We start from the raw sequence: 27269 nt of genomic DNA on the forward strand, positions 1-27269 counted from the left end.
AGACATACCCTAAAGTCAGGATTTGTGAATGAAAAAACAGTGGGGAGGCTTTTCCATTTTCCTTGACCTTGCAGAGAAATCATTTGGTCAGTTTGGGAATCAAAATGGTTTCCAGGCTGTTTTCCTGTGCTGCTTCAGACATGTGGTTTATGTATTTATGTACGTGTTTGCTTTGTACATTTATGAACATTTATTATACATAAGACCTTAATTTTGTTATTGCAACACCCTCCAAGTACCCCCAATCTAACTGCAGCTTCCTTTGTGTGTTTTCACACTGTGACTTGCGTTGGGGCTCAGACATGGCTGAAGAGCATAATAAAACAGATGTTCATGTTAAATGCACATTCCTGCGGGTTGGACTAGATGACCCTGGGTGTCCCTTACCAACTCAACAATTCTATGATACCATGAAATAGTGCATCGCAGCTGGCTGCACACCAGAGGTATTGTTAGCCGCGTGGCAGCGTTACATTTTGTGCTCCTCCGCCAAGTTAAGGGGCCTGTGGGGAAGCGGATACTTTTTATAGGCTTCCCAAAGTGTGACGGGCTGTCTAAACAAGTCCCGAAGGAAGGAAAACAGCGAGCAAAACAAAGAAGCAGCAGGAAATGGGTTTGGCGGAGTACCTGATGACCGCTTGGAGAGAAAGCCCTTTGTGAAGATGTCGCAGATCCAGGCCTGAAGCTCGTAATCTCTCTGGACAGACAAGTTGCTTTTGTAGTACAGTTCCACGATGCCAGAGACGAAGCTGTGGGAAAAATGAGACGTTAGGCCGGCTCCCCAGGCAGGCTGTGTGCACACCACGCATTTAAATCACATTTAAAGTTCACGGCATCCTGCAAATAATCCTGGGAGCTTAAGGGTGCTGTGAATTGTAGCTCTGTGAGGCGTGAACTATAATACAGTGGTGCCTCGCAAGACGAAAAGAGTCCGTTCTGTGATTCTCTTCATCTAGCGGTTTTTTCGTCTTGCGAAGCAAGCCCATTGAAGGATTAGCGGATTAGTGCTATTAGCGCTATTAGCGGCTTATCTGCTGATCGGATCAGCTGATAAGCGGCTTAGCGGCTTAGAAAAAGGGGGGGGGAGGGAAAAAAACCAGCAGGAACTCGCAAGACATTTTCGTCTTGCGAAGCAATCCCATAGGAAATTCGTTTTGCGAAGCACCTCCAAAACGGAAAACTCTTTCGTCCAGCGAGTTTTCCGTCTTGCGAGGCATTCGTCTTGCAGGGCACCACTGTAACAATAACAACAATAGCAACAACAATTTCCCCAGCCACTCTGGGTGGCTCCCAACAGAATATTAAAACATCAAACATACAAAACTTCCCTAAATGGGGCTGCCTTCAGATGACTTCTAAAAAGTTTATTTCCTTGACATCTGATGGTAGAGTGTTCCGCAGGGCGGGCGCCACCACCGAGAAGGCCTTCTGTCTGGTTCCCTGTAACCTCACTTCTCGCAGGGAGGGAACCGCCAGAAGGCCCTCAGAGCTGGACCTCAGTGTCCGGGCTGAATGATGGGGGTGGAGACGCTCCTTCAGGTCTACTGGGCCTTTGAGGCTGTTTAGAGCTTTAAAGATCAGCACCAACACTTTGAATTGTGCTCGGAAAGGTACTGGGAGCCAATGTAGGTCTTTCAGGACCGGTGTTATACGGTCTTGGTGGAAATTACCATCCCCAGGATTCGTGTCTGTGCACTACATGTGCTTTGATGCCTTGCTCTTGAGTAGCAGCTCTCCCCACACCATACATGGCAGCAAACCACTCTGGAAACTGGGAGCAGAGTTTGAGATCAGGCGTGCCGTGCGAGGAACTGGTGGGCATGGGGCTGATGTTTGAAGAAGACTCCAGCCATTCCACTGAAAGCACCCAGCGAATCCTGTTTCTCTTACCTCTCGATGGCATCCCATATCTTCAGCCCGTCGTCCCTGTAGTAGTAATCGGCAAGCGAGCCGACTCCTCGGGCCTCAATATCCTCAGGGAGGCACAGATCCGTATAGGTCAGGTTGTCCAGGCACTTTTTAAGAAGCACAGCTAACCCTCTGCGCCCGGTCGCTATGGCCTGCGGCAGAAAGCGGGTGGGGAGGGGAGAAGACCACTCAGCACACTCCAAAATGAGGCACATCGAATTCTGCCCCAGCTGAAGTTTCCAAACTATCTTCAGAGGCAGCCCCGTGTATAATCTAACACTTGCCAGTGCTGATCTATATGTATAGACTTGGAAACAATTGCTATAATTTAGGTACCTTTCGTCATATGTGGTGGAGGTGTCAGGTAACAAAAACTTTCTGGGAGATGATATATAATGAAATGAAAAAAATGTTTAAAATAACATTTGCTAAAAAAAAACACCAGAAGCTTTCTTATTTGGAATTATAGGTACCGCGATCCCAAAGGACCAGAAAAGACTGTTCATGTACGCAACAACAGCTGCACGGATGTTATTTGCCCAGAGATAGAAGGAAGAAACAATCTCAACCAGGGAAGAATGGCAGACCAAGTTGATGGAATGTGCTGAAATGGCAAAATTAACTGGGAAGATCAGGAACCAAGAGGACAAGAACTTTAAAAAAGAATGGGAATTTGTTTATAATTTATTCAGGAGACCATTGCAAACAGATGAAAACATTAGCAGGATTTTAATCACACTTGTAATGTAACTACAGGAGGCAGTGGAAGACAGGAGTGCCTGGTGTGCTCTGGTCCAGGGGGTCACAAAGAGTCGGACATGACTAAACAACAACAAATGTAACAAAAACTATGGACAATTTAGATGGATTAAAAAATGTGTATTATGGACTGATTGATATTAGGACCTATAGAGGGGATGGGGGGGTAGTAGTGAGATTCAGAGTAATCTCCTTATACGGATTTTTAATTGATTTTGTTATAAATTTATATTTTTAAAAAACCAAATAAAAACTACTTTGCAAAAAAGAGAGAGGAAAGAATTGCCATGATTTAAATTGGGCTGTGGGACGCAGGTGGTGCTGTGGGTTAAACCACAGAGCCTAGGACTTGCCAATCAGAAGGTCGGCGGTTCGAATCTCCACAACGGGGTGAGCTCCCTTTGCTCGGTCCCTGCTCCTGCCAACCTAGCAGTTCGAAAGCACGTCAAGTGCAAGTAGATCGATAGGTACCGCTCTGGTGGGAAGGTAAACGGCGTTTCCATGCGCTGCTCTGGTTCGCCAGAAGCGGCTTAGTCATGCTGGCCACATGACCCGGAAGCTGTACGCCGGCTCCCTCGGCCAGTAAAGCGAGATGAGCGCCGCAACCCCAGAGTCGGCCACGACTGGACCTAATGGTCAGGGGTCCCTTTACCTTTTACTAAATTGTGTTATTGTGTTGTACCCTGTTAACTTGTACTCAGAGCACATCCACTGAAACGAACAGGCTTAAGTTAGCTACATCTATCGGCTTCTGAGGAAGACTAACCTGGGATCTATCCCCAATGCATTTAAATCTGGCAGGGAGGCCTGTAGCTCAACCTGCTCCCTTGGGAGGAAACCTTAAATCTCCCCACTGAATCTCCTCCTTTGGGTTCTGCATCCTTAAACCAAACTGGGCAGCCTTCAAAAGCAGGGCACTTCCAAAACAGAAGACTGCCCTCAGAGCCCTGCAAAACAGAGAGGCACCCCCAGAAAAGACTCCCCAAGTCAGCTGCGAATCACCCTGCGGTCGAATGGGTAGGATGTGGAAGAACAGAGGTCACCGTGTGCCCTGGGGCCTGAAGAGCTGGCTCAGCGCGGAAGGCATTCCACGGTGGGGTCACCAAGCATTCCTCCAAGGGCGTCCCACGAGTCTCCCACTTACCTTGTCAAAGGTACCTCCTTGGCTGATAAGGTAAGTCCTGGCCAGCACGTTGATATGGATGGAATAACGGAGGTGAGGAATCAAGAGCTGGAGGGGGGCAGAAAGGGAACACGTGTAATAATAATAATAATAATAATAATAATTTATTATTTATACCCCGCCCATCTGGCTGGGTTTCCCCAGCCACTCTGGGCGGCTCCCAAAAGAATATTAAAATACTGTGATACATCAAACATTAAAAGCTTCCCTAAACAGGGCTGCCTTCAGATGTCTTCTGAATGTCAGGTAGTTGTTTATCGCTTTGACATCTGGTGGGAGGGCATTCTACAGGGCGGGTGCCACTACCAAGAAGCCCTCTGCCTGGTTCCCTGTAACTTGGCTTCTCGCAATGAGGGAACCGCCAGAAGGCCCTCGGAGCTGGACCTCAGTGTCTGGGCAGAACGATGGGGGTGGAGACGCTCCTTCAGGTATACTGGGCCTTTGAGGCCGTTTAGGACTTTAAAGGTCAGCACCAACACTTTGAATTGTGCTCCGAAACGTACTGGGAGCCAATGTAGGTCTTTCAGGACTGGTGTTACGTGGTCTCAGCAGCCGCTCCCAGTCACCAATCTAGCTGCCACATTCTGGATTAATTGCAGTTTCCGGGTCACCTTCAAAGGTAGCCCCACATAGAGCGCATGGCAGTAGTCCAAGCGGGAGATAACCAGAGCATGCACCACTCTGGCGAGACAGTCTGTGGGCAGGGAGGGTCTCATCCTGCATACCAGATGGAGCTGGTAAACAGCTGCCCTGGACACAGAATTGCCCTGTGCCTCCATGAACAGCGGTGAGTCCAAAATGACTCCCAGGCTGCACACCTGGTCCTTCGTGGGCACAGTTACCCCATTCAGGACCAGGTAGTCCTCCACACCAGCCCGCCCCCTGTCCCCAAAAAAGTGTAAGGATGGGGGGGGATGTCTCAAAGTACGCAGAGACAAAGGTCTTGTAATTGAAGTCATAGCATGTTCTTCCCCTGATTCTCCCCTTCGCAGCCCCTCCACCCCACCCCTCTCGAGTCCAATCCATAGCCCTCTCCCCCTCCATGAATTTGACCAGTCCGCTTTTAAAGCCTTCTAGATTGTTGGCCTTGACTACCTCCTGCAGGAATGAGTTCCACAGTTTAACTATTCATTGCATCAAGAATGATTTCTTTTTATTTGTCCCCAATCTTCTAACTTTCAGATTCACGAGATACCCACAAGTTATTATTATTTTTTTATAAGAGGGGGCAAAGTTTTCTTTCAAAGCCATCCAGGCTGGTAGCATTGCTGCCTCCTCTGAGAGAGGCAGCCTTTTCCCCCAGATGTGGTTCGTTTCCTTCAAAAGATAAAAGAGGATGCCGAAAACATCCCTCCCTGTAAAGGTAAAGGGACCCCTGGCCATTAGGTCCTGTCGTGACCGACTCTGGGGTTGCGGCGCTCATCTCGCTTTATTGGCCGAGGGAGCCGGAGTACAGCTTCTGGGTCATGTGGCCAGCATGACTAAGCCGCTTCTGGCGAACCAGAGCAGCACATGGAAACACCGTTTACCTTCCCGCCGGAGGGGTACCTATTTATCTACTTGCACTTTGACGTGATTTTGAATTGCTAGGTTGGCAGGAGCAGGGACCAAGCAATGGGAGTTCACCCCGTCGCGGGGATTTGAACCGCCGACCTTCTGATCGGCAAGTCCTAGGCTCTGTGGTTTAACCCACAGCGCCACCCGCGTCCCTATATCCCTCCCTGTACTTGCCGCTAAATGCCCCAAACTCAGCCCCTCTGGGCTCTCTCACCTTGTACAGGGGGTGACACATGGGCAGCTGCCTCAGTGTCGACACCGCAAAGACTTCCGCCATCAGGTGTCCACGGAGCAGGTGGGTGTTCACCTCGTGGATGTGGAATTCGGAGTTTCGCACCCAGGTCTTGGCTAAGGTCCAGATCCACTCTTCGTCGGTGGGCAAGAAAATGGGACTTTGGGGACCTGGGCGCTGGCTCAGCTGGAAGAGGGAATCACAATAAAATAAAAGATGCAACGGCAAAGTAAGGTGTTTTCAGACTATCTACAACAGGGGTCAGCAACCTTTTTCAGCAGGGGGCCGGTCCACTGTCCCTCAGACCTTGTGGGGGGCCGGACTATATTTTGAAAAAATAATAATGAACAAATTCCTATGCCCCACAAATAACCCAGAGATGCCTTTTAAATAAAAGGACACATTCTACTCATGTAAAAATGCGCTGATTCCCGGACCGTTCGCAGGCCGGATTTAGAAGGCGATTGGGCCGGATCCGGCCCCTGGGTCTTAAGTTGCCTACCCCTGGTCTAGAAGACAGACTGTCCCATGGCCCATCTAGTTGCACTGGCTCCCGGTGGAGTACAGGGTCAGGTTCAAGGTGCTGGTCTTGACCTTTAAAGCCCTTTGTGGCTTAGGACCCTCATATCTACGGGACCACCTCTCCTGGTCTGCCCCACAGAGGACCTTAAGGTCCATGAACAACCATACTTTAGAGGTCCCGGGCCCTAAGGAAGCCAGACTATCCTCCACCAGGGCCAGGGCCTTCTCAGTGGTGGCTCCGACCTGGTGGAACGCTCTGTCCCATGAGACCAGGGCCCTTCAGGATTTAATCTCCTTCCGTTGGGCCTGTAAGACAGAGCTATTCCGCCTGGCCTTTAATTTGAACTTAGCCTGATCTTTTATTTCCCTTCCCTTCCCTCCCCCTCCCCTTTTATGAAGATCACCCGCTCTGAGATCCCACAGCTAACTCTCCCCTGGCCTCCTTGCTGGCCCAAGTAGGACCAATTCAGCCAGCTAGCCCTGGGGATTATCTGACTGATTTTTTATTTTTATTTTTATTTATGTTTTTATAGCGTATTTTATGCTGCTTTTATAATTGTTTTAAAGTGTTTTAAATTTGTTGTTAGCCGCCCTGAGCCCGGTTTTTGAACTGGGAAGAGCGGGGTATAAATAAAATTATTTTATTATTATTATTATTATTATTATTATTATTATTATTATTATTATTGTTATTTGGCACCAGCATGGCTGCGGGAGTTGCTGGAAGGAGGTGAACAAGGCTCCATCGAACTGTCTTAGGGACTGCATTCCGGATTTGTGTAGGGTTTCCTCCTTGTGTGCTAAGAATCTACCGCCTCCTTGGCCTCATCGAATATCTATCTATCTATCTATCTATCTATCTATCTATCTATCTATTATGTAATGAGTTGAATAGGATCCAGAATGCAGCAGTCTGATTGGTCCTAGAACAATAGGATTCAGAATGCAGCAGTCTGATTGGTCCTAGAACAATAGGATTCAGAATGCAGCAGTCTGATTGGTCCTGGAACAATGCAGCAGTATGATTGGTCTGCCAGAGCCACCCAATCTGGCTCCAGATGGAAGTGAATCTCCAACCTGATTGGCCTACAGGAAAATTCCGGAATTAGCCAATCACGTGCAGCCCATTGTGTAAATAATGTATATAAAGCAGACATTCTGGGGAAACTTCCATTCTTCCTCACCACTATGAGCTGAATAAAGAGCATGAAATGAACTCCGAGTATATTTCTCTATCATCTATCTATCTATCTATCTATCTATCTATCTATCTATCTATCTATCTATCTCTATTGGTTTTCACATATCACAGTACAATACAGATGTACCAAAGCCAACACCATTTCCTCCCCATCCCCCCATACATTTACATTTCTATTTCCTCAGTCCATCGTATTATTCTTTTCTCCTTCCTCCCACTTCCCTCCGCCCCTACTCAATTTCCTCCACACTATACAATTTGCAAAAATCTTTGCATTCTACAGTCTTCTCAAATCATCTGTATATTCATATTATCTTTCCTTACTAATTTTTCTTCCACCCAGTACTTCACATTTTAATCTGGGCATATTAGCGTATCTTTTTTTGAGCAATATTTTGCCATATAGTCATCAAAACAATCTCATGGACTATCTTTTTGACTTCCCTTAAGTGAGGGGAACCTCCTAGCTTGTTTGCAATCCTTCTGCTGAATGTTTCCCTGTTTTTTCTTTTTCTTTTTTTAATTGTTACCTGGATGGCTATAGGAATGACTTCTCCAGAAGGCTTTTGGTGCAGCAAACACAGAGGGGCAGCAATGTATTGCTCTTTGCCGTTCACCAGGATGGTGGGGATACCCTCCAGCAACTTGTAATCTGCTAGGTAGATGGTTCCTTTCTGAAAAACAGAGTTGGAGCGGGTTGGAGAAGGGAGGAAAGTTTGAATCCCATCTGATGTCAGCCCAGCCCAGCATTTTGGACTAAAGTTGCCATCATACTTGCTATGTACTCAGTTGAATAGGATCCAAAATGCAGCAGTCTAATTGGTCCTAGAACAATAGGGTCCAGAATGCAGCAGTCTGATTGGTCCTAGAACAATAGGATCCAGAATGCAGGAGTCTGATTGGCCCTAGAACAATAGGATCCAGAATGCAGCAGTCTGATTGGCCCTAGAACAATAGGATCCAGAATGCAGGAGTCTGATTGGCCCTAGAACAATAGGATCCAGAATGCAGTAGTCTGATTGGCCCTAGAACAATAGGATCCAGAATGCAGTAGTCTGATTGGCCCTAGAACAATAGGATCCAGAATGCAGCAGTTTGATTGGTCCACAGGAGCCACCCAATCCAGCTTCAGGTGGAAGTGAATCCAGAACCTGATTGACCTACAGGTGAATCCCGGAATTAGCCAATCAGGTGGGGCTCATTGTGTGAATAATGTATATAAAGCAGACATTCTGGGGAAACGTCCATTCCTCCTCACCACTATGAGCTTAATAAAGAGAATGAAATCCACTCTCAACTCTGAGTATATTTCAATACTCCTCTGATGAAGGCAGCATTTTTGGTTCTTTAGAGCTATTTTGGTTAACTACCTTGGATACTATTACTAGAGAGGTGGGCTATGGATATTTTAGACATATATATGCATAGTGAGAGCTGGACCATCAAGAAGGCTGATCGCTGAAGAATGGATGCTTTTGAATTCTGGTGCTGGAGGAGACTCTTGAGAGTCCCATGGACTGCAAGAAGATCAAACCTCTCCATTCTGAAGGAAATCAGCCCTGAGTGCTCACTGGATGGACAGATCGTGAAGCTGAGGCTCCAAGACTTTGGCCACCTCGTGAGAAGAGAAGACTCCCTGGAAAAGACCCTGATGTTGGGAAAGATGGAGGGTGCAAGGAGAAGGGGATGAAAGAGGACGAGATGGCTGGACAGTGTTCTCGAAGCTGCCAGCATGAGTTTGACCAAACTGTGGGAGGCAGTGGAAGACAGGAGGGCCTGGCATGCTCTGGTCCATGGAGTCATGAAGAGTTGGACACGACTAAACGACTAAACAACAACAATGCATAGAGAAGGACACACACACACACACACACACGAATGTGGCTTTGAGATACAGCCAATGAGAAGGAGAGCAATGAACAACCTCCAACTCTTCCTTGAGGGTAGTGTATTCTCCCAAAGGCCCAGCCACCATCTCCTGGGTCACAGGGAAATTTTCCGGGATCTTGGTGCATTTCCGGATCAACACAGGGTTGATTCCATTCAGATACTGGTAGCCAAAGAAATCGTCATCTTTCCAGTGCCTGAACACATATTCTGGAGAAGGGAAGAAGGAGAGACACAGATCATTGAAAGCCTGGTGGAAAAGAAGCGCTTTTGCCAATCATCATCATCATCATCATCATAATCATCATCTGCTCATACTGGACGGTTTCCAACAGAATACAAAAACACAGAAAAACACCTGACATTAGAAACTTCCCTAAACAGGGCTGCCTTCAGATGTCTATGGAAGGTCGTATAATTGTTTATCTCCTTGACATCTGATGGGAGGATGTTCCACAGGGCGGGAGCCACCACCATGAAGGCCCTCTGCCTGGTTCCCTGTAGCTTCACTTCTCGCAGGGAGGGAACCGTTAGAAGGCCCTCGGAGATGGACCTTAGGGGGCTGAACGATGGGGGTGGAGGTGCTCCTTCAGGTATACTGGGCCAAGGCCGTTCATGGCTTTCAAGGTCACCACCAACACTTTGAATTGTGTTCGGAAACGTACTGGGAGCCAATATAGATCTCTTAGGACCTGCGAGCCGTTCTGGGGAGAGTATTCCACAAATGGGGAGCCACCACCGAAAAGGCCCGTTCTCTATTGCCACGCTCTGGACCTCTCACGGAAAGGGTTTGCTTTGAAGAGAGGCAGCTTCCTCAGCCATCACTGACCTGTTCCAGGGGTGTGGTAGAACCAGAAGACCTTGCGGATGTCCTCAAGCTTCTCCCAGGAGTAAGGTTTGTCCAGGAAGCCCTTCATTTTGGCCTCAAACAGCCTGAGGAGGAGATGCAGAAAGAGAACTTGTCAAGGAAGAGGCATGCCATTACAGAGGAGGAGGGTTATCTGCCCTTGAGCAAAGCTTCCTTGTGCGCAGAGTCAGACCATAGTGCTGCCAACTCTGGCTGGCAGCTGCTGTCCAAGGTCTTGTGCAAAGGGAGGCGGCAGAACAGACCAAAGAAAGGCTTTCTTCACATCTTGCATTGTTAAACTAAGGAACTCATTGCCACAAGAAACAGCGATGCCCACCAACTTTATACCTTCCAAGCGCCCCGGGGGAAAACAGGACAGCCCGTTTTTTCTCACGAGATCTCGGCAGCCATTTTGGGTGCTGTGATCTAGCGTGAGAGCAAGGCACAAGTCACGTGACTCGCTTGGGAATGCGTCCCGGAAGATGAACGTCCCGGTTTTGAATGGGGAAATGTTGGAAGGTATGCAAGTTGCCTTGTTGGAAAACAATCCCCAGGGGTCTTAAGGGTCAAAGCCGATAGGGTTTGGAGTGTAACCACACTTGGAGGGTCACACGTCCCGAAATGAATAGGTTATATTATGTAATATTTGTATGCAGCTTTTTCAACAACCAAGCTGAGGTCCAAGTATCTCACAGCGGCATTAGAGCCTTAAAGAAATCAAAACAACCAGCCCAAGACTGAATCCATATTTTTGACTAGCAGGGGAGATAAAACCTTCCTGTGCAGTAGTCATCTCAAGCTTAAGAAGTGCTTGCAGGCTCATACAACAAGAAATAATATTTACAATATCCTGGACCCCATTACGTTTCTTTAAAAAAGGGCTATCTGTGGTATCTAACGGTTGGAGATGCAATAGGGACAATGCTTCCCCAAAACATAAGTTTTCTCATTGTTCTATATTGAAAGATTTTTGGCAGAAGTTCTAGTTACAGGTAGGTAGCCGTGTTGGTTACCTAGAGCCAGGGCTTTTTCGGCTGTGGCTCCGATCTGGTGGAACACTCTGTCACAAGAGACCAGGGCCCTGCGGGACTTGACATCCTTCCGCAGGGCCTGCAAGACAGAGCTGTTCCACCAGGCCTTTGGCCAGGGCACAGCCTGACTCCCTCCCTCGGCAATCTTCGCAGAGCTCTGGCCCAATGGTTGCTAGTGGCTTGAATTAATTAATTTTTATAATGAATGATTTTAGAATGTTGTTTATGTTGTACCTTTGTACTGTTTTATTGTTGTTAGCCACCCTGAGCCCGGCTTCGGCTGGGGAGGGCGGGATATAAATAAAATTTATTATTATTATTATTATTATTGGTCTGCCATAGTCGAAACAAAATAAAAAAAACCTTCCAGTAGCACCTTAGAGACCAACTAAGTTTGTTATTGGTATGAGCTTCTGTGTGCATGCACACTTCTTCAGATACTTTTGGCAGAAGGTAACTGAAACTATCAACAGAACTGTACGGAACAACCGTACATTTGCAGAGCAAAATGTCCTCTTGAACTACCGTATTTTTCGCTCTATAAAACGCACTTTTCCCCTTCTAAAAAGTAAGGGGAAATGTGTGTGCGTCTTATGCAGCGAATGCAGACGGGAGGCTCTGTCAGCGCTCCCTTTAAAGATAGAGGAGCGCTCCCTCTTCGCTCAGGATGCTTTGCGTTCCTTTCTTATTTCTTGTTTTCCTCCCTAAAAACTAGGTGCGTCCAATCGTCCAGTGCGTCTAATAGAGCAAAAAATACAGTATATACCCAGCAGGTGGAACCTTACAAAAAGACAATACAGTGGACTCTCTGTGCTTTCACCACAGCAAAAAGACTGATACTGATGAACTGGAAAAAATAAAAATGCGCCTCCCTTCTACGATTGGATTGAAGACATATACAAACTTGCAACATATGAACAACTTGCATTTAACACAGACTTGGTATGGACAAACTCAACAATATTTGGAAGCCACTCTTACCACTAGTGTAGTAGGTTAAGGTCTGGTGAAGTACAATAACAACCTTCTAAAATATAGCTTCCCTCCCCCCCCCTTTATTTTCCCTTCTACACGGGTTTCTCTTTTTCTTTCCCCCTCTTTTATTTACGTCTCGCCATGTTTAGGGCATGGGACGCAAGTGGTGCTGTGGGTTAAACCACAGGGCCTAGGACTTGCCGATCAGAAGGTCGGCGGTTCGAATCCCCGTGACGGGGTGAGCTCCTGTTGCTCGGTCCCTGCTCCTGCCAACCTAGCAGTTCGAAAGCACGTCAAAGTGCAAGTAGATAAATAGGTACCGCTCTAGCGGGAAGGTCAACGGCTTTTCCGTGCGCTGCTCTGGATCGCCAGAAGCGGCTTTGTCCTGCTGGCCACATGACCCGGAAGCTGTACGCCGGCTCCCTCGGCCAATAAAACGAGATGAGCACCGCAACCCCAGAGTCGGTCATGACTGGACCTAACGGTCGGGGGTCCCTTTACCTTTATGTTTAGGGCACATATAATTATGTACTTTTTGAACTTTAAATAAAGATGTTTAAAAGAAAGACAGAAAGACAGAAAGACAGAAAGACAGAAAGAAAGAAAGAAAGAAAGAAAGAAAGAAAGAAAGAAAGAAGAAGTGCTGGCAGGTTATGCAAGACTTACGCGAGGGTCCCACGCCCGAAAAAGGCAGTGGCTTTGGGGAAAGAGTACTGGATATTGTACTCCATCGTCATGTCCGTATCGATATCGGCACAATATGGAGTTCCTGGGATGTATTCCTTCCACCTGTGCAGATAAATTGATAGAGAGAGGGAGAATGAATAAACGATAGCCAGGCATTCTTGTGAACGGTGTTTGCCAGTGAGAAAATGCTATAGAATGCCGTGAGGCTTCCTTCTGTGTAGGTGGGTTCCCACGAGGCAAGACACGGCGATAACAGCAAGAACCTTTATTGAACCACATAACTGGGAAACAGGGGCATAACAACTGCTTATATACATTTCTGAAGGCCTGGGCCACACCCACTCCCAACACGATTGGCTGTCTAAACTTCCAAACTGCGAATCACGACTCAGAATTCAAGGGCCAATGGCAGAGGCCCAAATCCTGAAACGTTCTGTGGTCTTGTAGCGAATCAGAACCATAGCTGTCAACTTACAGATTTGAAAATAAGGGACCAGCAGCTTTGAAAATAAGGGATCAGCAGCCAAAATAAGGGATTTTGCTTAGTTTATACATCAATCCGCCACTGATGGAGCCACGCTGCTTTTGCTGCAACAGCCACTGACTGTGTTTTGCAGGGGGTTGGACTAGATGACCCTAAGGGTCTACAACTCCGACCAAAGAAGAGTGGCAGAAAAACTGATGAACGACATCAAGGTGGCAAAGCTTACAGGCAGAATTAGAAACCAGGAAGATGACCTCTTTAATAAAGAATGGGGAAAGTTTATAATTTAGTTGAAAAGCTATTGTAAAGAGTTACATACATTGGTAGGATTGACAGAAAACTTGTAGTAAAAATTTGAACTATGGATGGACAAATGATTTATAAAAATAGAGTTATGAAAGGGATGCAGAGGGGGAAATCACTACATTAAGATGCTGCACTGGTTGGAGGGGATGCTAAGCAGCACGTCGGGGCTGCCGTCGTCCTGGTGCAAGGAGTTCCATTGGCCCTTCCCCGCCCGAGGGGGGGGGAGAGAATCTCGCCCAGGCCGCCCGCAAGCCCGGCATGAGGCGGTTGCGGCACCGCGGTGGCCACTGAAGCGCCACCCTTCTGCGTCCCTCCCCATCCCCTCCTCTTCCTCCTCCCTCAGGCCGCCTCCGCTGCCGCTGCCGCCTCCGGCTTCCCCTGGCAGCGCGGCAGAAGTCTCGCAAGAGAGGGGCTGCCTGCCCGCCTGCCGCCACCCGTCTCCTCACGACGCACCTCTGAGGGGGAAAAGGGAGAGACGGAGACGCGGCAGCTCGTGCACGCGCTCTCTCTCGCGGCGGAGGACCCCAAGCCGCTGCTTCCCTCCCGAGCCGGGCGAGCATGAAACCCGGGAAATTTAAGGGACATCATCAATAAGGGACAGCAGCGGGACACAGCGCTGGGATAAGGGAGTTTCACGCCAAATAAGGGACAGTTGACAGCTATGATCAGAACACAGGAACTCAGAATCCTTAGTCCAGACACAAGCTTAGGCAAACACAGACCACTGAATACATAACAGGAGTGCAGAATGATTTGCCTGATGGTGGGCACGGCGGCTGTTTGAAGGAAGGCACTCTGCGTTCAAAGCACTGGGATGTCATTTTGTACTGTCATGGCTTCCTCCCAAGGAATCCTGGGAACTGTGGCTGCTTAAGGATCTTGAAAGTTGTTAGGAGACCCCTGTCTGTTCCCGTCACAGAGCTGCAATTCCTAGAGTTGCCTGGGAAGAGGGATTGACTGTTAAGCCGCTCTGGGAATCGTCGTTCCGTGAGAAGGACAAAGAGGGCTGTGGGAGTGTGTGTGGCGACAAATCTACTCTACAAAGGCACATTTTTAATTTGTGGCCCCACCCACTTTTGCCTCTGGTCCTGCCCACCACATGCACCTACAAGGTCGCCTTACCACTTCGATTGGCAGAATTGGTACCACTACAAGTGCCACACAATACCTGTTTTCTGCATTTGTAAGAACTAAGTCCTTGTGGTAGCACCTACACTTTGGAACTCCCCCTCATGAGATCAAACAGGCACCTTCACTTTACTCTTTCTGGTGCCTGCTAAAAATGTTCTTATTTAGACAAGGCTGTGGGCTAAACCCCAGAGCCTAGGACTTGCCGATCAGAAGGTCGGTGGTTTGAATCCCCACGACGGGGTGAGCTCCCATTGCTCGGTCCCTGCTCCTGCCAACCTAGCAGTTCGAAAGCACATCAAAGTGCAAGTAGATAAATAGGTACCGCTCAGTCGGGAAGGTAAACGGCGTTTCCGTGCGCTGCTCTGGTTCGCCAGAAGCGGCTTAGTCATGCTGGCCACATGACCCGGAAGCTGTACACATGACCCGGAAGCTCCCTCGGCCAATAAAGCGAGATGAGCACCGCAACCCCAGAATCGGTCACGACTGGACCTAATGGTCAGGGGTCCCTTTACCTTTACTTTACCAACAGATAACTTTAATCTGTTTTAATATTTTAACTTTTGTATGTGTTACAGTAGGGTTGTTAATCTTTCTTGGTTTTATTGCCTTATCTTTTTGTAAGCCATTTTGAGGTTGGTTTGTTCTTTACAATCAAGAGGTGTATAATTTTTATGAAAGAAAGGAAAGGAAAAAGCGGCTGCCGTAAGTTTTCCCAGAAGTGAATGTGGCCTTCAGGTTTGACCATGTTCTCCATCATGTAAGGACACTTCTGGGTAGTTAGATTTCAAACACTATGATAGCAAAATTAACACGTGTAATGATATGATGAAGATACCCGGCTATTAGGGCCAGTGGTAGAAGATTGTTGTTGTTGTTTAGTCGTTTAGTCGTGTCCGACTCTTCGTGACCCCATGGACCAGAGCACGCCAGGCACTTCTGTCCTCCACTGCCTCCCGCAGTTTGATCAAACTCATGCTAGTGGCTTCAAGAACACCATCCAACCATCTCATTCTCTGTCGTCCCCTTCTCCTTGTGCCCTCCATCTTTCCCAACATCAGGGTCTTTTCCAGGGAGTCCTCTCTTCTCATGAGGTGGCCAAAGTATTGGAGCCTCAGCTTCACGATCTGTCCTTCCAGTGAGCACTCAGGGCTGATTTCCTTCAGAATGGAGAGGTTTGATCTTCTTGCAGTCCATGGGACTCTCAAGAGTCTCCTCCAGCACCATAATTCAAAAGCATCAATTCTTCGGCGATCAGCCTTCTTTATGGTCCAGCTCTCACTTCCATACATCACTACTGGGAAAACCATGGCTTTTACTATACGGACCTTTGTTGGCAAGGTGATGTCTCTGCTTTTTAAGATGTTGTCTAGGCTTGCCATCGCCTTTCTCCCAAGGAGCAGGCGTCTTTTAATTTCGTGACTGCTGTCACCATCTGCACTGATCATGGAGCCCAAGAAAGTAAAATCTCTCACTGCCTCCATTTCTTCCCCATCTATTTGCCAGGAGGTGATGGGCCCAGTGGCCATGATCTTCGTTTTTTTGATGTTGAGCTTCAGACCATATTTTGCGCTCTCCTCTTTCACCCTCATTAAAAGGTTCTTTAATTCCTCTTCACTTTCTGCCATCAAGGTTGTGTCATCTGCATATCTGAGGTTGTTGATATTTCTTCCGGCAATCTTAATTCCGGCTTGGGATTCATCCAGCCCAGCCTTTCGCATGATGAATTCTGCATATAAGTTAAATAAGCAGGGAGACAATATACAGCCTTGCCGTACTCCTTTCCCAATTTGGAACCAATCAGTTGTTCCATATCCAGTTCTAACTGTAGCTTCTTGTCCCACATAGAGATTTCGCAGGAAGATTACCTCCTGCAAAACAAGAACAGCAACAACAGTTGCTGCTCCTCCACCTGTTGAGGAATGAAGGTAGGTAGGTAGGTAGGAAGGTCTCTCTGTAAATTTGTTTCCTACTCACCCATATTTCGTATGACTCAGTACCAGCTCCTCACGGCGGTGCCTCCGCTGGAGATAATGAGTGTCGTCCGCTGGAGTTTTGGCTGTACACGAAAGGAAGAAAAAGGTCAAGTGGTTTTTACACTTTCCCTGGCTTTCCCCAATTTTTAGCATTTCTCCACTTTTTACACATCCTTATGGATGTGGGAGATAGGCAGTCAAATCTAACAATGCACGTTCTTGCTAGTTAGCATGTGAAAGGGTTAAGACCATAGAGCTGTATTGCCGACTCTGACCACAGAAATGTAATTGGCAGAGAAGGCTCTGTGTGATGTCATTTCCCCTCCTCTCCTGGGAGGGAAGAAGCAGAGACGTACAGTTGTACCTTGGCTCCCAAACGCCTTGAGAGTCGAACATTTCGGCTCCTGAACGATCAAAAACTGGAAGTGAGTGTTCCAGTTTTCAAACGTTCTTTTGGAAGCCGAACATCCGATGGAGCTTCTGCGGCTTCCGATTGGCTGCAGGAACTTCCTGCAGCCAATCAGAAGCCACACTTTGGAAGTCAAATGTTTCGGAAGTCAGACTGACTTCCGGAACGGATTCTGTTTGACTTCCAAGGTAGGGCTGTATTTCTCTCTCTCCAACCAGCCATGATAGTGGACTCAAAGCATCACAAACATGCCTGAGGCTGTTTTCACCGTAAATACAAGTATTTTAACTGTGTTACTTTTTACCGCTGTTGCTGCTAAGGACAAATGCTTGACTGTGAGTAAACTATACATTTTATAAACTTAGTTTCCAGTCTGTAGCCTGTTTCTTTGATAAACAGGGAAACAAAAGGGGGAGATCAGTCTAACCGCCTATCTCTAGGCTTTCGATTAAACTACTTAAAATGAGATTTAGACTCTGCTGAGAGGGCTTTGTCTTGTGAAAGAGTCTGCAAAAAGCCCTGTCCTTTGAAAAAGGCTTGCGGCCGCATTTTTCCTCTGTCTCAACCAACGCACATAGGTCTGAACAGGGATCAAATCTAGTTGATATATTCCCTCACCTACCCAATAAAAGCCATAAACGAATGAGGGAAGAGTCTAATGGGATGGCAACAAGCAGCTGAGCTGGACCTGTCAATCACAGCCATGCAACCTGCTATGAGGTCCTCAACGGGAGGCAAAAATGAAATAAATACCGTATTTTTTGCTCTATAAGACTCACTTTTTCCCTCCTAAAAAGTAAGGGGAAATGTGTGTGCGTCTTATGGAGCGAATGCAGGCTGCGCAGCTACCCCAGAAGCCAGAACAGCAAGAGGGATTGTTGCTTTCTCTGCGCAGCGATCCCTCTTGCTGTTCTGGCTTCTGAGATTCAGAATATTTTTTTTCTTGTTTTCCTCCTCCAAAAACTAGGTGCGTCTTGTGGTCTGGTGCGTCTTATAGAGCGAAAAATATGGTACATCTGATTAAAATGAGGGGGGTTTTGGGGGGGGCTGTCTGCAAAAATAAAGCAAGCAAGCAAACATACAAAGTCTCATTCTGAATTTCAAACCTCATTTCAGGATGAATCATTGATGTCATTATGGGATGGGACCTTGCCTCTCCAGCAAGTGCCAGGATATTCAGGGCAGGGGGGCGAGGAGTGAGGAATACTCACCGGCTCCTTCTCTGAAGGACTTGGTGCAGTAACCCTCTATCCACTGGTAACAGGGGAAGCGATAGACCTCACCGTGCGGCGATGTCACCTCGACAGAATTGCAGTACCAGCTGTTCTCGGGGAAGAAGGAGTAAGGGTCTTTGTGCAGGTGGATCAGCAGGATCGGGCCCAGGTCGTGGTCACAAAAGACTTCGTGCTCCTCCACCTGTTGAGGGAGGAAGGAAGGAAGGAAGGAAGGAAGGAAGGAAGGAAGGAAGGAAGGAAAGAAAGAAAGAAAGAAAGAAAGAAAGAATGAATTATTTCAGTTCTGGTCCAAACTTGGGATGGATTCTGCCACAAAATGTGATTGCAAAACTCACACCAAACGCCAGGTTGCAGCACTAACGGACAGGCTGCGATTGCAAATAACAGGCTGATTGCAACTGCAAATTGGTTGGCCACTGTGAGAACAGGATAATAATAATAAATAACAAACAACCAACAATAACAACAACAATAGTATCCCAACAGAATTTTAAAACACGATAAAACATTGAACATTAAAAACTAAACAGGGCTGCCTTCAGATGTCTTCTGAAAGTCAGGTAGTTGTTTATTTCCTTGACATCTAATGGGAGGGCGTTCCAGAGGGAGGGTGCCACCACCGAGAAGGGCCTCTGCCTGGTTCCCTGTAACCTCACTTCTCGCAATGAGGGAACCACCAGAAGGCCCTCGGAGCTGGATCTCAGCGTCCGGGCTGAACGATGGGGGTGGAGGGTCATCGAGTCCAAGCTCCTGCGATGCAGGAATTGCAACTAAATAACTTGTACGCCCACAGCATAAGACGCCCTGAGTGCTAGAATCTTTTGGGTGGAAAGCTATGAAAATAGAACCTCCGTATATGTTTTCTCCAAAGCGAGGAACGTGCAGCCGGCTCCCCGCCGCTTACGCTGCTTCCACACAACACAGAACGCTTAGGGTGACACACTCTTTAATTCCTTTTCTAAACGGAGTCTTGCATAACCAAAACAAATAAACAGTAATAAAAGATCTACACAGTGTCGGCAATACCAGGCAGGGCATATAATGATGTAATCATAAATTGCTAGAGCATTTGCAAAGCGAAGCAGGGCTTCAAGCTGAATTGGGGAGGGCGTTTCGTGTTGAGATTCCTGTGTCACAGGGGGTTGGACTAGATGACCCCGGAGTGCCTTCCAACAATTCTATGATTCTAAGAGTTATGGCACCCATATTTCTCTAGGCAACACAGGGATGAATCCTTGCATGTCCAAATCTAAAACGTAAGAGATTACGGTCCTGCCACATTGAATAAAAATGTTCAGGGTTCACAAAGGCCCACAAATTCTTATACCACACGGAACTGTTAAAGTTTTATACTGTTTTCCACTGTTGGACAGTGGAAATCCTGTCAGCCGCCAGCTTCCATGTTCCTTGGAACAGTTTTGGGGTCTACATGACCCCAAACATCCCATTGATTTACTGGAACAGTCCGGAAACAGGACACTTTTAACATCTGAGAAAATAAAAACTTAGGCTGTTATGTACTGAGTTGAATAGGATCCAAAATGCAGCAGTCTGATTGGTCCTAGAACAATAGGATTCAGAATGCAGCAGTCTGATTGGTCCTAGAACAATGCAGCAGTATGATTGGTCTGCAGGAGCCACCCAATCCAGCTCCACATGGAAGTGAATCCACAACCTGATTGGCCTACAGGAGAATTCCGGATTGGCACGTGCCAATCACGTGCAGCCCATTGTGTAAATAATGTACCGGTATATAAAGCAGATACTTTGGGGAAACCTCCATTTCCTCCTCACCACTATGAGCTGAATAAAGAGCATGAAATCCACTCTCAACTCTGAGTATATTTCATAGGGCATGAAGCTTATCTCAAAACTATTGGGGAGGAGACGTCTCTCAGGGCCTTGCATGCAGCAGTTCAGTCCTCTGGCCTGCGGAATAGCTCAGCCGGTAGAGCACAAGACTTTTCATCTCAGGGCTGTGGGTTCGAGCCCCACACTGGGCAAAAAGATTCCTGCACTGCAGAGGGTTGGACTAGATGACCCTTGGGTCCCTTCTTATGATTCTGTGATCTTCCTGGCAAGGCTGGGAGAGCTTCCTGTTTGATGTCTTGGGAAGCTTCTTCCAGGCAGTGTAGACAGTACTGAGTTAAATGGACCAATGACCTGACTGCGTATTGTTGCAGGAATTTATGTATAGGTTGGGGGGGGGTTGCCCCTCCAGCAGATATCATGCACATGCAGCCCACTACCAAAACCAGCACAATCGCTTTTGTGACTTTTGTGATTTGTCCCCACAAAACACTTCATCACAGTTTCTTCCTATCTATTCAAAGGGCCTCGTCTGCAGAACACCAAATGTAACAATTCACTGATCTATGTACCGGCTCAATGGGAAAACTTCAGAAATTCATATAGACATGTGAGCTCAGCTCCTCAGCAGCCCCTCTGCCTGAGTGATAATCCCTGGCATCCTGATACCTGAGTGCCAGACAGGTAGCCATTCCAGAAATAACAAACCCAGATGAAGACAAAAGGGTGGGATTAACTTGGGTGGGAAACAGGGAAATGTAAAGATCTTTTTTGTTACACTTGATGGGTGTTTGGTGGAGGGCAAGGAGAGCCATGGGGCAGGGTCCAGGATGCTCAGATTACGGCCACCAGACCTCCCCTTTCATGATGTAACCGTGATGTATGAGTGATGTAGTTTGGGGGGGGGTGTAACATGGGGCTTAGCAACTAATAAAAGTTTGGGTTCTCTCTTGTTCGGGGCTTCCATCTTGTTCCACCTTGTGGCAGGTGGGAGTCCTGCCACGACAGTCTTCAATCAAGACCAAACCTACTGGCTCCTGTTTTGCTCTGGCATTCCTGGCTGGTGTCCTTGTTTTTTGTCCAAGGGAGCCCTCAGATTTCTCCGTTAACAATATAAAGCAGATCCCTGTGTGCCTTTGTTGTTGTTGTTTAGTCGCTTAGTCGTGTCCGACTCTTCGTGACCCCCTGGACCAGAGCACGCCAGGCCCTCCTGTCTTCCACTGCCTCCCGCAGTTTGGTCAAACTCATGCTGGTAGCTTCGAGAACACTGTCCCACCATCTCGTCCTCTGTCGTCCCCTTCTCCTTGTGCCCTCCATCTTTCCCAGCATCAGGGTCTTTTCCAGGGAGTCTTCTCTTCTCATGAGGTGGCCAAAGTCTTGGAGCCTCAGCTTCAGGATCTGTCTTGGGGGGGGGGGGTTAAAGAATAAAAGGAAAGCAGAAAAGTGGGGGAGGGGGGGAAGCTGTTTTGCTCCTGCCCTGAATCTGCCCATTGGTTAACCCAGTACTGGCGTCCTTCGCAAACCGAGTCCAGGACAGGCCTTGCCGCGCGGCCGTGAGTCAACTTGGAGTTGCTGCTGAGGATTCGCTTTGCGCTTGACGGTAGCCGTAAAACGATGCCTTCCTGTCACGTTCCTTCAGATTCCAGGCCAGACTGTACTTGCCACTGGAATGACACGTGGGTCGAAGCACGAGAGAGAGAGAGAGAGAGAGAGAGAGAAAGAGAAAGAGAGAGAGAGAGAAACTCCAGTGCGCTGGCTCCTGGCTGCCCATCACGGAAGCAAGTGACAGGGTGGATCAAAGAAGGCAACAATGAGAGGTGCCACTATTGTTTTTTAACAGGGCTCCTCTGCCAATCAGGCTGGAATCCAACAGGCCATGCATTCCCAGAATGGATCAATTGACCTCTTTAATTTCTTCCTGTTGCGAGGCAGTGTGGTTTGAATGTGTGTGTGACAAAATGGGCCTTCCTATAATTGATTACGATCCAGACGTGGGTGGCGCTGCGGTCTAAATAATAATAATAATAATAAATTTTATTTATATCCCGCCCTCCCCAGCCGAAGCCGGGCTCAGGGCGGCTAACAACACTAAAATAGTGCAACATTATAAAAACATCATAAGAATTAATTAAAATCAGAATTGATGGCAACCATAAACTAAAGTATTGTAAGGATTGCCAAAGGAGGGAGTCAGGCTGTGCCCCAACCAAAGGCCTGGTGGAACAGCTCTGTCTTGCAGGCCCTGCGGAAGGATGTCAAGTCCTGCAGGGCCCTTGTCTCTTGTGACAGAGCGTTCCACCAGGTTGGAGCCGCAGCCGAAAAAGCCCTGGCTCTAGTTGAGGCCAGCCTAACCTCTCTGTGGCCTGGGACCTTCAAGATGTTTTTATTTGAGGACCGTAAGTTCCTCTGTGGGGCATACCAGGAGAGGCGGTCCTGTAGGTACGAGGGTCCTAGGCCGTATAGGGCTTTGAAGGTTAAAACCAGCACCTTAAACCTGATCCTGTACTCCACCGGGAGCCAGTGCAGCTGGTATAGCACCGGATGAATGTGATCTCACAGCGAGGACCCCGTAAGGAGTCTCGCTGCGGCATTCTGCACCCGCTGGAGTTTCTGGGTCAGTCTCAAGGGCAGCCCCACGTAGAGCGAGTTACAATAATCCAGTCTGGAGGTGACCGTTGCATGGATCACAGTGGCTAGGTCAGGGCGAGAGAGGTAAGGGGCCAGCTGCTTAGCTTGGCGGAGATGAAAAAATGCCGCCTTTGTTATAGCTGTAATCTGCGCCTCCATAGAGAGGGAGGTATCGAAGATTACACCCAAACTCTTGACGGACGGTGCTGGCACTAACTGCACCCCCGCAAGAGATGGGAGTTGCCCCCTCAATCCCATATCTTCCCGCCCCAGCCAGAGGACCTCTGTCTTCGAAGGATTTAACTTCAACCGGCTCCCACGTAACCATCCAGCCACAGCTTCCAGACATCTGGTCAGTGTGTCTGGGCCCGAGTCAGGATGGCCATCCATCAACAGATAGAGTTGGGTGTCATCGGCATACTGATGGCAGCCCAGCCCAAAACTCCGGACAAGCTGGGCGAGGGGGCGCATAAAGATGTTAAAAAGCATCGGGGAGAGAATCGCACCCTGAGGCACTCCACACACCAAGGAGTGGCGGGATGACAGTTCCCCCCCAAGCGCCACCCTCTGTCCCCGACCAGAGAGAAACGAGCGCAGCCATTGAAGGACTGTGCCCTGGATCCCCACGTCGGCGAGGCGGTGGTCCAGGAGTTCATGATCGACCATGTCGAAAGCTGCTGACAGATCTAGAAGAATCAGCAGCCCCGACCCGCCTCGATCCAGCTGTCTACGAAGATCATCTGTTAGGGCGACCAGAGCCGTCTCGGTCCCATGACCAGCGCGGAAGCCAGACTGGAATGGATCCAGAGCCGATGTTTCATCCAGAAACCTACCAAGCTGTTCAGCAACCGCTCTCTCAATCACCTTACCCAGGAATGGAAGATTCGAAGCTGGGCGGTAATTGGATAGATCTAAGGGATCTAATGATGTTTTCTTTAAGAGCGGACGCACCACTGCCTCCTTCAGTTCCCCTGGGAATGTCCCGGTGCCAAGGGACAAATTGATGATATCCCCCAGGGGGGCCCACACCTCGTCTGGACATGCTCTAATCAGCCAAGACGGGCACGGGTCGAGAGGACAAGTGGTGGGCTTTCCAGCTCGGAGGAGTCTGTCCACATCGGCTGGGGATATCCGGTCAAAGTGGTCCAGTACTGGACCCGAGGACAGTCGAGGGGCCTCCAGTTCCTTTATTGTAAGCCTCCTGGGCTTGCCGATTGGAAGGTTGGCGGTTTGAATCCCTGCGACGGGGTTAGCTCCCGTTGCTCTGTCCAAGCTCCTGCCAACCTAGTGGTTTGAAAGCACACCAGTAGATAAATAGGTACCACTGTGGCGGGAAGGTAAATGGTGTTTCTGTGCACTCTGGTTTCTGTCACGGTGTCCCGTTGCACCAGAAGCAGTTTAGTCCTGCTGGCCACGTGACCTGGAAAGCTGTCTGTGGACGAATGCCAGCTCCCTCGGCCTGAAAGCGAGATGAGCACCGCAACCCCATAGTCGCCTTTGACTGGACTTAACCATTCAGGCGTCCTTTATCTTTACCTACCTTACGATCCAGATCAATTGAACACATAAACAGCTCAGGACCTCAATACCTCAAGGACCGCCTCTTCCCATATGAAGCTACCCAGACCCTGAGATCATCTTCTGAGCCCTTCTTCGTGTACCTCCTCCTCGAGAGGTCCGGAGGGTGGCAACACGAGAACGGGGCCTTCTCTGCAGTGGCTCCCCATCTGTGGAACGCTCAGGGAAGTTCACCTGGCGCCTTCGTTAGGTGCCAGGCAAAAATGTTGCTTTTTAACCAGGCCTTTGGTTGATCTTATTGGCATCCCTTTTAGAATGTAGCTCTTTTGGGGTTTTTTTTAAAAAATTGAGTTAGTTTTTGGTTTGATTTTATATGTTGTGGTCTTGTTTGTGAACCGCCGTGAGACCTCTGGGTATAGGGCAGGGTATAAATTGAATAAATAATAATAATAAATAATCAGTCACTTAAAGCGCATCCCACACACAAAAAAGGAATTTCACACGCAGAGGTACAGTTCCCAGCAATTAACAATCTACGGTTCCCAGGATTCTTTGCGGGGGAGTCATGTGCGTTAAATTTACCTTGACCTTGTGATTATGGTGGAACATCTCAAGAGTAGTATACCAAAAGTTGTGGAGAAGGTCCAGGGATTTGGCCAGGTAGCAGCTTATAAGCTATATAAAAACAAAACTAAAGTTTTGGTGAAAAATGTGACAGAACAATATAAAAAGGACTTACAACAAACTACGGGCATATGTATAGAGAAAAAAAGTCAAATATTTAGGTGTTTGGTTGACAGCTAAGAATATTAATATTTTTAAAGATAACTACACAGAGATAAAGAGAAACTTAGAGATTTGGGGAAGGATGAACCTATCATTATGGGGAAGAATATCAGTTATAAAAATGAATGTATTGCCGAGAATGTTGTTATTATTCCAATCAATACCTGTGGTCAGCGGTGCTGGACGCTTCCAAGAATGGCAAAAAGGTATTACAAGATTTATCTGGCAGGGGAAGAAACCAAGAATAAAATATAAATTGTTAACAGGTGCTAAAGAAAGAGGGGGCTTCGCCTTGCCAGATTTAAAACTATATTATGAGGCGTCTTGTCTCTGCTGGCTCCAGGAATGGATATTGTTGGAAAATGTAGATGTTTTAGATTTGGAAGGACATGATAATAGATTTGGATGGCATGCATACCTATGGTATGAAAAAGCAAAAGCACATAAAGGTTTTCAGAATAATCTAGTAAGGAAATCAATTTCCTTTACTAGAACAGAAAACACCATGGTGGCTTTCCCCAATTGAAGCAATATCTCCGAAAAAACTAAAGATGAGAAATGAATGGGTGACTTATATAGAGCTGTTAATTGAAGTAAAACATCAGGTGAAACTGAAGGATTTTGGAGAGATAAGGCATTTATTAACTGATTGGTTACAGTATCAACAATTAAATGAGACTTTTAAGACAGATAAAAAGAAAGGATTCAGTTGTGAAGCCTCAAGATTAGAAAAAGATGTTAGAAAATAATGTAAAATTCCTTTTGAAAATGTATACATTAATTTTAGAATGGCACACAAAGGATGAACAGGTTAAATCAGTAATGATACATTGCGCGAGAGATTTGGGACAATATTCAATTAACCGCTTGGGAAAAGTTATGGAAAGTTATGGAAAACGCATTTAAAATTTTCGGCGTGTTGTACCTTGAAAGAAATCTATATGAAAATGATGTATAGATGGTATCTGAGTTCTACTAAATTAGCAAAAATGCACAGGACAAGTACAAATATTTGTTGGAAATGTAAAGAACAAGAAGGCAACTTTCATCATATGTGGTGGGCGTGTAATAAAAACCTTCTGGGAAATGATGTATAATGAAATGGGGGGGAAATGTTTAAAATAGCTTTTATAATTAAACCTGAAGCTTTTTTTAAAGGGATTATAGGTACAAAGATCCCAGAGATCAGAAAAGACTTTTCATGCATGCAACGACGACTGCATGGATGCTTTTAGCCCAAAAATAGAAAGAAGATAGAAATCCCTATATAAGAGATGAAGGTCAAATCAAGTTGCTGGAATACACCAAAATGGCAAAAAAGACTGGAAAGCTCAGAAACCAAGAGAACAAAAGTTTCAAAAAAGAATGGGAAAGTTTTGCAATGCATTTGAGAGACCACTGCAAACAAATGAGAAAAATTGCAGGTTTTGAATAACACTTGCAGGGATGTGGGTGGCGCTGTGGTGTAAACCACTGAGCCTCTTGGGCTTGCTGATCAGAAGGTTGGCGGTTCGAATCCCTGCGACGGCGTGAGCTCCTGTTGCTCGGTCCCAGCTCCTGCCAACCTATCAGTTCAAGAGCACACCAGTGCAAGTAGATAAATAGGTACAGCTGCGGCAGGAAGGTAAACAGCATTCCTGTGCGCTCTGGTTTCCATCACGATGTCCCATTGTGCCAGAAGCATTTAGTCCTGCTGGCCACGTGACCCGGAAAGCTGTCTGTGGACAAACGCCGGCTCCCTTGGCCTGTAAGCGAGATGAACGCCGCAACCCCATAGTCGCTGTTGACTGGACTTAACCATCCAGGAGTCCTTTACCTTTAACTTTTATAATGTAACAAAAACTTTGGACAATACAGACAGATTTAAAATATAGAGGATGAAATAATACGCCGTTGAAAACGATGACAGTAGGGTCCATGGAGGGGATGGAGGAAAGCCGGGAGACTCAGGGGAATCTCAAAAATTTGAGTATACAGTGGTGCCCCGCAAGACGAATGCCTCGCAAGACGGAAAACTCGCTAGACGAAAGAGTTTTCCGTTTTGGAGGTGCTTCGCAAAACGAATCTCCTATGGGCTTGCTTCGCAAGACGACAATGTCTTGTGAGTGTCTGCTGGTTTTTTTTCCTCCCCCCCTTTTCCTAAGCCGCTAAGCTGCTTATCAGCTGATCCGATAAGCCGATAAGCCGCTAAAAGCCGCTAA

General features: G+C 47.3%; 1 protein-coding gene and 1 long non-coding RNA gene across 2 annotated transcripts in view; both read right to left on the reverse strand.

Moving 5' to 3' along the window:
* LOC309518151 overlaps positions 1–27269 on the reverse strand; it is a 155916-nt gene that overhangs the window by 11261 nt on the left and 117386 nt on the right. The window lies entirely within an intron of this gene.
* The window catches only part of LOC309517943 (polyunsaturated fatty acid lipoxygenase ALOX15B-like), a 43795-nt gene that overhangs the window by 6193 nt on the left and 10333 nt on the right, over positions 1–27269 (reverse strand). Inside the window, exons 2-11 of the mRNA XM_082197614.1 lie at positions 18304–18508; positions 16685–16766; positions 12769–12891; positions 10079–10182; positions 9287–9459; positions 7893–8036; positions 5622–5825; positions 3812–3898; positions 1891–2060; positions 628–749 (exon numbers count right to left, since the gene is read on the reverse strand). Of these exons, the coding sequence (XP_082053740.1) occupies positions 628–749; positions 1891–2060; positions 3812–3898; positions 5622–5825; positions 7893–8036; positions 9287–9459; positions 10079–10182; positions 12769–12891; positions 16685–16766; positions 18304–18508 (1414 nt within the window). The remainder of the gene's footprint in view (positions 1–627; positions 750–1890; positions 2061–3811; positions 3899–5621; positions 5826–7892; positions 8037–9286; positions 9460–10078; positions 10183–12768; positions 12892–16684; positions 16767–18303; positions 18509–27269) is intronic.

This window comes from Podarcis vaucheri (assembly GCF_965113315.1).
Source record: "Podarcis vaucheri genome assembly, chromosome: 13".
Taxonomy (NCBI): Eukaryota; Metazoa; Chordata; class Lepidosauria; order Squamata; family Lacertidae; genus Podarcis; species Podarcis vaucheri.